The sequence below is a fragment of the Drosophila obscura genome, unplaced genomic scaffold (assembly GCF_018151105.1).
Source record: "Drosophila obscura isolate BZ-5 IFL unplaced genomic scaffold, ASM1815110v1 contig_9, whole genome shotgun sequence".
Taxonomy (NCBI): Eukaryota; Metazoa; Arthropoda; class Insecta; order Diptera; family Drosophilidae; genus Drosophila; species Drosophila obscura.
Window position 1 is genome coordinate 1,436,674 of NW_024542883.1, and position 12,602 is coordinate 1,449,275.

The 12,602-nt window shown below is 41.7% G+C and overlaps 1 protein-coding gene across 3 annotated transcripts in view; it reads right to left on the bottom strand.

Annotated features, from left to right (window-relative positions):
- The window catches only part of LOC111080116 (procathepsin L), a 42,490-nt gene that overhangs the window by 29,145 nt on the left and 743 nt on the right, over nt 1-12,602 (bottom strand). For all 3 annotated transcript variants that reach the window (XM_022375570.2, XM_022375573.2, XM_022375572.2), the window contains exon 3: nt 3,198-3,584. In XM_022375570.2, the coding sequence (XP_022231262.2) occupies nt 3,198-3,584 (387 nt within the window). The remainder of the gene's footprint in view (nt 1-3,197; nt 3,585-12,602) is intronic.

A 12,602-nucleotide genomic window follows, 5' to 3' on the forward strand; every position in this document is an offset into this window, starting at 1 on the left:
GTATTGGCAGTGGGTTAATCTACATAGGGTCTGATAGGGGTTATCCTAGCACAATATATTGTAACGAACCATGGTTCTAGCAATGGCTCGTCACAAACGGCGGAGGGTCAGCGCATCCACGCTGGCGGGAGACAATAATCAAACTGATATACACAGAGCTAACGAACCATGGCTCTAGCCACGGTTCTCCACAAATAGCGGTGTGTCAGCACTCCGGAAAAATTACTAAAATTAAGAACTCTCGATCAGCGAAAAAACACAGCACGAAATTCTCGGTCACCCACTTCTTGGCGATGTTTCGCAACCACTCGGCCTCGAAACATCGACCCAAATTCAGATATCACCTTCGCGATGCAGAGGTAGCAAAAACCCAATTCCCAACTGCAGCCCGCACCTACTGCGATGCAGCCTCAGCTAAACACTCTCATCAAAACAAACTAACCCACTAAGCAATTGTCAACGAAGCACTCAGCTTCGACCCACTTACCACGCCCCACAATTATTGGCACCCAATAATCAGAAGATAGCAATAAGCAATTATTTCCGGGTCTCACCTGCGATCGCCAGCTGCATAAAAGGGCCAAGATCGGCCGAAAGAGCAGGCAGTCCATCAGCCCGAACACAAGACACTGCGCTAGGCAGTCCATCAGCCCAAACACAAGACACTGCACTAGGCAGTCCCTCAGTCACACACCCAAGACACTGCACTACGCAGTCCCTCAGTCACACACCCAAGACACTGCCCTACGCAGTCCACCAGCGCACCATACAACTACAAGCCAGAGTAACAACGTAAAGAACTACGTTGAATAAACCAAGAAACAAACAAAACAAAACTCTCGCGTCATCATTTCTCCCTTGCCGACTACATTTCAAGCCAGCCCGACACCTGAAGTCAGCTGCGATCTACAAATTTTCTTGTAGTGGACCCTGGACAGACTGATGCATACCTCAGCCTGAGATAGGACCTCACAATATAATTGTATTTAAAACATTGATTGAATTTAGTAGAAGCAGTCACATATGACCACGCTTCAGTGTTTTCTTTTCTTTGTTGATAACAGATATCCAACAGATATCCATTCCAATAAATTCTCCTCATCAATGTTGAACACATTATTATCATCATCCATGTCGTGCAACATGATTAGATTGTGCAAGAATACATTTTGGTGCTGAATCACATTCAAAACCATTGAAATATTGTTAATATTCATTTAAATTATAAAAGTACACAAATTTTCCGCCGCACCAAATTCTATGCATGAGCTGTTTTACATGGATGGTGAGTGGTGGATGTGTGAATCGGTGTTGAAAATCTTTTAAAAATTCCCACCATTCCCCCGGGAAGGGCTCATTGTGCAGAGGGCATAACTATCAAGGGGGGTAGAAACATACCTGTAATACCAGCAAATATCTTCGGATACTTTTCTAGTTTATACAATCTTTTTTTTTTTGTGGATCTGAGTACTGCCACTAACCATACCGTATATAGATGTGACAGTTCATACAACGAAAGTGGCGCAGCTGAGGTTTCAGCGTACGGTCCCAGGTCTTCGGCTCTGGCGTCGCTCATAAAATTCTATGGAGAAACGTTCCAACTGTTCCAAACGTTCCTTAGCTGGGATGCAGGTGGTGAGACTGACATCATACCCTCGTAGACTGCTTTTAACCTTCCAACCTTAGTTAGTCGTAGAAAAATGCTTGGGGTGATTTTTATGCACAACCTGATCAAGGGTGACATAGATATCCCTGACTTGTTGAGCCGCATAAACTTTACGATTCCTATTAGATCTACTAGAAACTTTATTCCTTTGTTCGTTCCACTTTGTAGTTCCAATTATTCCTAGCATGAACCGTTTAGGGTCCTATGCTCGGACTTCAATTCCCTCTACCATACAATATCCACCACTAATTCCCTTCCTCTTCTTAAATCACTAATACTAACATACCTTTCCCGTAATTAGTACGATTTCTTAGCTATCTTTGCATGTTTAGCTCTGTTCAGAGTGAGGACGGCGCTGGCGGGGCAACAGCTCTGTGGGCATTCCAGCCACACCACTGTTAGCAATCTAGCTACGCAAGCTGTTGCCCTCGCTCTCGCTCTCACGCTTATGAGCGTTTTTCCCCCCGGGGACGCGCTCTCGCGCGCTCAGACTCACCACACTTACGCTCCCGCCCACGCTCACGCACCCGCAGCCGAGCCGTCGGCAGCTGACTTCGACGGGAGTATAATGCGCTTCTTCACCCCAAGCAACACGGCCGGTCTTTTTGCACGCGATTACATATGTACATTTATATATAAGTGATTAACCCTACGAATATATCTATACTGAAGAAATTGGAGCCATCTCGTCTATATCTGCGTCCCTCGGTAGGTGGGGAGGAAGGAAGGGCTGCTTTTCGGCCTGGGCTCCGCGCGTCCAGAAAAACGAACATTTCAGATTCGGCAATGTGGTTGATATGGTCATTCTCTACGATACTGCACTTTTTGTTTTTTCGTATCTTCAAAATTGTAGATGCCAAAGATTTTCGTCCTTTGAGGGTCGGAAGCGGACGTAGGACAGTGTGAGTCAGTGTGGACATGAGTCTGAAAACAAGATTTTGTTTCTCAAGCTCTTATAGTCTCTGAGAACTAGGCGCTGATCAAGACAGACAGACGGATGGACGGACAGACGGACATGGTTATATCGACTCGGCTATTGATGCTGATCAAGAATATATATACTTTTTGGGGTCGGAAACATATTCTTCTCTGCGTTGCACACATACACTTTTACCACAAATCTAATCTGCCATTTAATTCATCGAGAACGGGTATAAAAATTTAATTTTGTCGAGTAGTGTAATTTTGCGAAAAGTAACGCAAGAAAAATATTGTAATTTTGTTAAATGTACAGAAAAGTTTTTTGAATTTATACATTTGCAAATAAAGCATTCGATTTACTTCATGAACTAATACCAATATTATTAATCCATAAAGTTCACACAAAACCGTCTTAATGATAAAATATCTGACTTTAGTTTTGCCAATTAATTTTTGCACCAGGGCCCTTTGCTACCTAGCTATGCCACTGGTTTTGGTTCAAATATAAGGCATAAGGTATACGCGATCTTTTGGGCACAAAGTCTTGTGTTTCTACCAAATGTAGACATCAGATTAGCATAATAATACATTCTACAATATAAAAAATTACCTTCGAAACGTATTTGTAATCATCCGATCTCATTATGCCGCCTGTGCTCTGTAAGTATTTTAAAGTGTTTCGCAAAGATCCTCCAATGCATCCTTGATTTCCATGAGACACGCTACAATCTACAATTTGCTGTTCGCTTAAGTTCAATATTTGTCCAGTGCGTTTAAAAATCTGTCCTTCAATGCTTTCAGCAATACTAAAAGCGTAGCATGAGCCACAGCTTTGTTGATTCTGTGATGGGGTTGTGAACCCTTTTCTCCGCCAATCCAAACTTTCGGGGATTTTAGTATTATGTGGCGATCCAACTATTTCAGCGATATTATCGTCCGCTACGTTCGATTGACTTTTTAATAAACGTAGAAAACTTTTTAAATAACCCTCTGTACTCTAAGTAAAAAATGTTGAAAAGTAATAAGTAAATAGTAACGGTTAGAACGGTAAAGTGGTTTCATTTCCGGCTTTCACTTTCGCAAAAAAGGTGAAATTATTCGAATGTGTTCATTTACATATTTATAATCGTTTATCCATTTGTTTATTTTACATTTATTAAAAGTATAATAGCATATAACGGATTTATAAAGGAAATAAAAGTTCTTCTAATATTGTGGGTCAAGCTTCGTAAAAAAGTTTCATAAAAATCAATAAAATTCTAAGGTCAAGGTTATGTGAGCTCCGAACACAAAAATGAAAACACACAATTGATAATTTTCAAGCGCTAAAAACGAAAGAGCATACAATCATTGTAACGAACTATGGCTCTGGCTCTGGTTCGTCACAAACGGCGAAGTTTCAGCACACCTACACCATTTAGAACAAGAATCAAACTGACAAGCGGAGTCAAACTTCAAAACAAATAAAATAAACTAAAACTAAGAATTTACACCTTACTTTGCGATATTTCGCAATCCCTCGATCCAAATCTAGATATCACCTTCCGCGATGCGGAGGTAGCAAAAATCCAATTCTCAAAACCTCTCAACACACACAAAATTATCGATCACCCCGCATTTTGCGATATTTCGCAATCCCTCGATCCAAATCTAGATATCACCTTCCGCAATGCGGAGGTAACAAAAACCCAATTCTCAAAACCTCTCAACACACACAAAATATCGATCATCCCGCACTTTGCGATATTTCGCAATCGCTCGACCCAAATTCAGATATCATCTTCCGCGATGCGGAGGTAGCAAAAACCCAATTCTCAATTACAGCCCGCACCTACCGAAATACAACCTCATCAAAAACACACTGACCCACTAGCCCACTGTCAACGAAGCATCAAGCTTCAATCCAATGCACACGCCCTAAAATTATTGTCACAGAATGAAACATAAGTTAGTAATAAGCAATTATTTCCGGGTCCGCAGGTGGCAGATGCTTAAAAAGGCCAATCACGGCCAAGTCAGCACGCAGTCCACCAGCGCACCTCACAGTCAATCACCGAACAACAAGTCTCAAATGTCAACAATTAAGTGAATGAAAGAGTAAAGAATAAACCAAAAACCACAAAAGCAAAAACCACTGCATCATAATTTCTTCCCTTGCCTACTGCTTTTCAAGGCCAGCTCGAAACCTGAAGTTCTCCTACAATCTACAAATTTTTTTGTAGCGGGCCCTGGACAGACTGATGCATATCCCAGCCTGAAATAGGAACCTTACATCATATGTTTTTGTAAGTTAAGCGAACACATACAATACATAGGGTTACTATCGTTCAGTTCGATTCGCATCATAAGCCGACGAAAGGTCTTGTTGCCGACGAAATTTAAACCTAAAAGAGTAGCGCTGAAATTTAAACCATAGCAGCCAAGTAGGCACATACGGCAACGCCACCATGCATAAGCACCACCATTCGGCAACTCTAAAACAGAGAGACAATTGAAGATAAACCAGCGAAGCAAAAACACACAGTTTTTTAAAGCTCTCTCTTATTATAATTATTAAACTCACATAAGAAATTGGAATCCTATATAAATTTATCTACCCTTTATTGTTTCGAAATATTCAACACCCGTGCCTCAAAATTTCTTTAAAATACTTTAAATTACGCACAAACAAGAAACATAATCGTGAACCACGCTTGAATTTCAACAAATTTCGAAATACACAAGACGCTCGCATTCACAATTGCCTACATACACACATACACAAGTGTAAAAGCCATGTATGTGTAAGAACCTTGCTGTAGTAGATCGCGCCGAATACAAGCAACGTGGGAACACACAGCAAAACCAAGTTAAAGTGCACAAGTCAATTACATATGTGTATATAAACATGCCTATAGAACGAGATGATACGGTATGTGGCGTCTGAAGAAAGAACCGTATTTCAGAAGGCATCCAAAACTGGGTGCAATGCGACAAATGCAAGATTTGGCACCACTTTGACTGTGTTGGTGTGAACAGCACTATTGCTCAGTTGGAATGGACATGCCCCGCATGCAAGATCCCAGCAAGTGATCAAGCTTCAACCAGCAAATGTGGCGGAAGGCCACAAGTTCCGGAAAACATCAATCCCTGGAACACCATGCAAGTTGACCAAGTCAATTGCAATATATCAAAGCCACTTCCAGAAATAAATCTGCACAAGCTGACCGAGCAAACACACACACATACTAGCTCAAATTCCTTGATGTTGGCAATGCTGGAAGAGACACGCGAAGCTCAAAAAAGGTACATAGAGAAGAAATACATGGTGCTTAGACAGGAGCAGGGAACACAGGCTATTTCATTCCCACCAATTGGACCAAGTGCCTCCCAGTTAGCCGCAAGACAAGTGCTACCACCAGATCTACCCACCTTTAACGGCAATGCGGAGGACTGGCCGATTTTCATCAGCATGTACGAGAACAGCTGCGCAGTGGCCGGCTTTTCAAATGCAGAAAACATGCTTCGGCTCCAGAAGTGTCTTAAGGGCAAAGCTTATGAGTTGGTGCGTGATAAGCTGCTGCTGCCCGCATTAGTCCCAGAAGTGATCGATACCCTAAAAACCTTCTTTGGGCGACCGGAACAAATCCTTGACCGTTTGATTGATAAAATTAGAAAAATCAACGTACACAAAGACAAATTGGAATCTCTTATAGATTTTGCAATGGCAGTACGCAACGCGTGTGCAACTATGGAGACCTGCAAATTAAACTCACACCTGGACAGCCCCTTACTGCTTCGCGAACTCGTCGATAAGTTGCCCACTCAACAAAAATTAAACTGGGCCATGCACCCACGCAGTGACGGCATCCCAGTCATCAAATCATTCAGCGATTGGATATACAAGTTACCTGTACCAAGATCAAGAGCCAGCACCGTTAACACTCACAGGTTCGAAATGGATTGAACAACAACGAAAACTTTCAGTCAGAAGACGATCAGCAACAACAAGCTACTTCGTTTCTCATATGTGTAATGTGCAAGTCCGCCGAGCAACACGCCGCCCAGTGCGACAAATTTCAGATGTTGACCGTCGAGGAGAGGCAGCACATTATCACCAACGCGTGCTATAGATGTCTGAAGAACAACCGCCGCAAATGTTTCTCTAAACGAGATTGTGGCGTCGATAACTGCCAATCTAAGCATCGCCCACTTCTTCATAGAGAAGCACCCAAGGCCGAAATCGTCAGTGCCCACCTTAAGGAAAGCAGCATAGAAGAACAATACTTCCGAATTTTGCCCGTTACACTACACGGAAACGGAGTTAAGTTTGACACCTACTCCTTTTTGGATTAAGGCTCATCCGTAACACTTATTGATGACAGCATTATGTGAATTTTTCAGGTTTCTTCGACTCCCGATCTACTTTGCCTGCAATGAACCAGCGAAACCACTCGAATGGAGAATATATCCGCTAGAACTCACATTAAAGGATCAGAACCGGGAAGCCACAAAATGCTATGGCTCTATAATGTACGTTCAGTAAAAAGTCTCGCGCTACCAAAACAAAGCGTCGATGTCATCAAACTGTGCAACAAATATTCCCACCTATAAGGGTTGGCAGTACCCCGTAAAATTCGTAAAGGACGACGAAATGCACTCATCGCATCGAAGTGTACACTAGGATGGAGCATCCAAGGAACAATTAATGTAAACAGACATATTTCCTTGCATCATTGTAGCTGTAATTGGAGTGAAATCGACAAAGCGGTTAAGGAGAGTTTTAAAGTAGATCCAAGCACACCACGGCAGCTCCACTCTGAAGATGACAAAAAGGCTATGAGTATTCTCGAGGATACTTGTAAAAAGTTTAACGGCCATTATCAAGTCGGCCTGCTTTGGCGAGATAAGGAAGCCATTCTGCCGGAAAGCTACTCCGCCGTCAGAAAAGACCCAGAACTGTTCGAAAAAACACAGGTCCAAATTGATAATCTGATAACAAAAGGGTACGCATTTGAACTTGAGCCCAAAGACGCAGCTAACCAGATGGATCGCGTATGGTATCTACCGATCTTTATTGCTTTAAATCCAAATAAACCAAGTAAAAAAAGTGTCGGGGATGCAGCAGCCAAAAGCCATGGAAAATCGCTTAATGATTTTATTTTAAACGGATCTGACTATCTTATTCCATTAACCGATATTCTAATGGCATTCAGAGTCGGCAGAATAGCCGTGTGCGCAGACATTGCCGAAATGTTTCATCAGATTAACATTCAAGATAGCGAAATGCATGCTCAACGATTTTTATGGCTCTACAAGGATAATCAGACTCCAAAAATATTCGTCATGCGCTCAATGAATTTGGAATTAGCTGCGCCCCTTGCATTGCACACCATGTTCGCGACAAAAAAGGTGCTTGATATGTACTGGGAACCCTCCAGAGACGTTTTTAAGTATATTTTGAAAATATTATTTTCAGATTTGCAAGATTGAAAAGAGACATTTTGAATGGTGAAACAGCTCCAACAAAACGCGAAGCCTTACAAGAATTGAGGTCCGTATTCGACCCACTGGGCCTGCTATCATGCTACACTATTGGTCTGAAGATGCTCCTCCAAAAACTCTGGCGAGCTGGTATAACATGGGACGAAGAGCTTCCAAATACACTCCTTATTTTTTGGACACAATGGAAAAGCGTACTTCTTCAAGCTGGATAACTGGAATTCCCTCGCTACTACTCATACCTGCTGTCAAATGAAGACCAGATACATTCGTAGACGCAAGGGAAGACGCCTATGCCGCAGTCACCGCAGTAAAATCGCACCATAGAAACCCGTCTCAATACCACGCATGGAGCTTTTGGCAGCCATAATGGGAGTGGGACTAGCAAAAAGAACCATGAACCATGAACTCGAGGACTTAGAATGAATTCAAGCACATACTGTCCGACTCTAAAACCCTTCTTCAATGGTTAACCATAGACCCTCGAAAATTTCAATCCTTTTAAAACCCGTACTCAAAAAAGAGTTAAGGGGTTTTATTAGATTTGTGGTAAAAGTGGATGTGTGCCACGCATAGAAGGAAATGTTTCCGACCCCATAAAGTATATATATTCTTGATCAGCATCAATAGCCGAGTCGATATAACCATGTCCGTCTGTCCGTCCGTCTGCACGTCTGTCCGTCTTGATGAGCGCCTAGATCTCAGAGACTATAAGAGCTAGGGCAACCCAATTTGGTTTCCAGACTTATGTGATATTACACTGCTCCAAGTGTATTTCAAAATTTTGCCCCACCCCCTTCCGCCACCACAAAGAACGAAAAGCAGGCACATTTTTAAAGATACGATAAAACTAAGAACGCAGTATCGTAAATAATAATCATATCTACCAGATTGCCGAATCTGAATCAGATCGGATCATAACTATAGACAGAATAAAGAAATTAATTTTCAGTTGCTTCCCCCGTCTACTTCAGCCAGAAAGCTACTCATTCTCTTTCTCGCTCTCACACTCTCCCGCGTTCAGTGCGCGAGCAACCCCTAGCGGAGAAGATGTAGAATCTAAATGGTAAATGTACATGTTAGATGTAGAATATACATTTTAGATGTAGATAAAAGATGTAGCAAAAAATGTAAAATGTAAAATTTTATTTAATTTCTAAATTTCTAAAAAATCATAAGCTCAAAAATGTATATACTGACTGAGTACGGGTAGAAGTAGAGTCGCGTCCCCAGAAGCGACTCACACGTTCCTTCTCGTGTATGCATAGAGTTGGTGAGATCATAGATAACACCAGCCGTAAACAGTGGCGATGGATTCCTACGAAGGAAAACGTTGCAGGCTCAGCTACAAACAAATTTTTCAAAGCTCCCGATGCATCCAAGTGGATCCAAGGCCCACAATTCCTTAGACAATCGGAAGATAAATGGCCACACCAAGATGACGTTTTTGATCAAAATAGCGACCAATCCGAATTACGTAAGCATGTTTTCATAATAACGAAACTAAAGCATTTTGATTTTGCAGTGGACTGGAGACGTCTATATAGAGCCGTAGCTACCTTCATCCTATACATCCAAAGGCTGAAAACAAAATGCTCCAGAAAATCACTGCCAAAATTCCTAACTCCTGAAGTCATACATGCAGCAAAGTCGTGGCTATTTCAACAGTCGCAGTCAAAGGCGTTTTGTATGGAAATCAGCGCCCTTAAACACCATTCAGCTGTGGACAAGTCAAGCCCATTAATTGCTCTGAACGTTTACCTAGACGCAGAAGACACACGTAGGAGAACAAGGAAGAGCAGATCGCCTGAATCGAAAAGATAACGCCATCGTATGGCCAAAAGAGTTCAGAGTTGCCTTTTTAGCTGCACGAAAAATCTCAGCTCATGCTCCACGAGTTAACTATCAAACTAATTCGAAGCACATTTTAGATACCACGTCTACGAGTATTGTACAAAACTGTGCGTAAGGAATGTCAAAAATGCAAAATCGCCAATTCGACACCAAAAGTACCCCAAATGGCACCTGTACCAGCTGCCAGACTGGCTTGTTTCGAAAGACCATTTACATATACGGGTGTCGATTATTTCGGACCCCATATAAGTGAACGTTGGAAGACACAAGAAAAAGCGTTGGGGAGTCCTATCAATCGACTTTGATGAAATCACCATCCGCTACGAAGCTATTAAATGGCGCTTCAACCCACCAGGAATGTTGCCGACGCAATTCAAACCTAAAAGAGTAGCGCTGAAATTTAAACCATTACAGCCACGTAGGCGCTTACGGCAACGCCACCATGCATAAGCACCACCATTCGGCAACTCTAAAATAGAGAGTCAAATGAGAATAAACCAGCGAAGCAAGAACACAACGTTTTTTAGAGCTCTCCCTTATTATTATTATTAAACTCACATAATAAATTGGAATGCTATATAAATTTGTCTACCCTTTATTGCTTCGAAATATTCAACACCCGTGCCTCAACAGGTCTAAAAAAAAATGATTGTTCTTTTTCGTACTCACCAGACGTGTTTTTTTTTCGCTTCGCATTTTAGCTTTTGTTTTAAAAACAGACAGTATTTTTTGAAATAAACCCTAATTAAATACTCTCTAATTAACTTAGAATCTAAAATCTATCCGTAACCGCGAGTGCATGCCTGTTAATTTTTTTAATAAACATAATTATTTATTTATTTTGTGCGTCGGTAAGTCGTGTGTTTGTTATTGTTTTTTTCCCCTTAGTATGCTCAAACTACAATTAGCCCGCTCTTTTGTCGTAGCTATTTTATCACTTTCTCCCTATCGCCTATACCTAACTAACTGTTATTCTTCTCTCGCTCAAGAAACTTTCGGTGCAGTAGCGCTCGCTCTCTAATTAGCTGACCTTAGTGTGATAGCTATTTAAAATTTTTTATGATTTCTATTATATTTTATTTTTTACATTTTATTTGATTTATAGATTATTCAGCTGTTCCCACTAAACCTGCAAGAAACAGATCAACAACGACCAGCCGAGCATCACTTGCTGGTTCTGTGCACGCAAAATGCGCTGGGTTTTCAGGCATCGTGGGTGATGCTATCTCTAAACGTTATGGACTGCATTACAGACGCGAAAGGGCTTTAAGCAGCTGACCGCGGCTTTGAACAGCATTACAATCGACTCTTAGCCATAGAATCTCAATTTAGCGGTTTTAAACTGCTGAATGAGTTTCAAAGGTTCAAAAAGATAACCCCGCAGGATCTGCAATGCCAACCGTCTCTCAGCCGCTGCCCGCTACAATACTGACTCCGACCACTCCTACAGTGCAGCAGCTGATATCGTTTGCCAATCCAAGGGATACGACAGCTGCTGGTGATGCAGATTCAGGATTCATCACCTTGGAGAGCCTGCAGCCACAAACGTCTGTGTCCGTAGTGACCACACCAATTTATTTTTCTAGGACCATCGGATATTGCCATTATAGGTACCAGGCCTGTGGTGCCAACACCACTGGTGAGAGTCCCACCAAAACGACAAGTTTTTGTCTCGCGGCTAGCCCCTGAATTCACGTGCAATGTAACTGCTTTGCGTTTCATAGTCCAGGTTTAACATATCCGAGCATCACCTGTCCTCTTTGAAAACTGTATCTTCCTCGTTATCAGACCATTGATAGTTCTTGGTGATTTCAACCTGTGTGTGCTAGCGAGAAAGAGCAGCGCCGGAGGAGGAGGTGGGGAAACAAATGAAAATTAATTTCTTTATTTTGGCTATAATAATGATCCAATCTGAACCAGATTTTGTGAAGGCGAAAAGGAGCGGGTCGAAATTTTGAAATACACTTGTAACAGTGTGATATCACATGAGTCTGGAAACAAATTTAGGTTGCTCTATTTCGTATAGTCTCTAAGAACTAGGCCTCAAAAAAGACGGACAGTCGGTCAGACGGACGGACTTTTGATGCTGATCAAGAATATATATACTTTGCAGGGTTTCCTCCTCTACGTTACCCTTTTGCTTCAAATATAATATGCCCCTTTACTCTTCGATTATCTTGATATCCTTCTTCGATATTAAAATTATCCAAAGCGCTTAGTAGGAAAATTACTATTGCCACCTTTTTTCGGCTGGGGCCCACTGTGCGACGGCTAATTATTGCATCTACATATACACAAAAAATACAAAGACACAGGATATAGTCTTTTTTCTACTTTTCCTTAGTTTTTAATGCTTTTGCAAAGTGTAAGTTGATTTCCAAAATTTGATTTTGTACATTGCCATTTCGTACCGCAATAGCTCGCAGTAACTAGCAAACTTGCGAAGTTTTAAGTAGGAGTTTACTCCGCTCATTCGTAATGGTATATTAGGTAAAGACATAAGAAAATATCATTGTATAGTTTATGAAGAAAAGTGATCGAACCTTATTTGACGGAATCTTCCTATGGCATCTTAAGATATCCCTATTCCGCTGCTATTTTTCTGCTCCCCCCATGTATGGGGGCCACGTTTTCTCCAGTCTTTAACTCCGAATGGTCTTTCTGTTTGGATGTGTGTTTG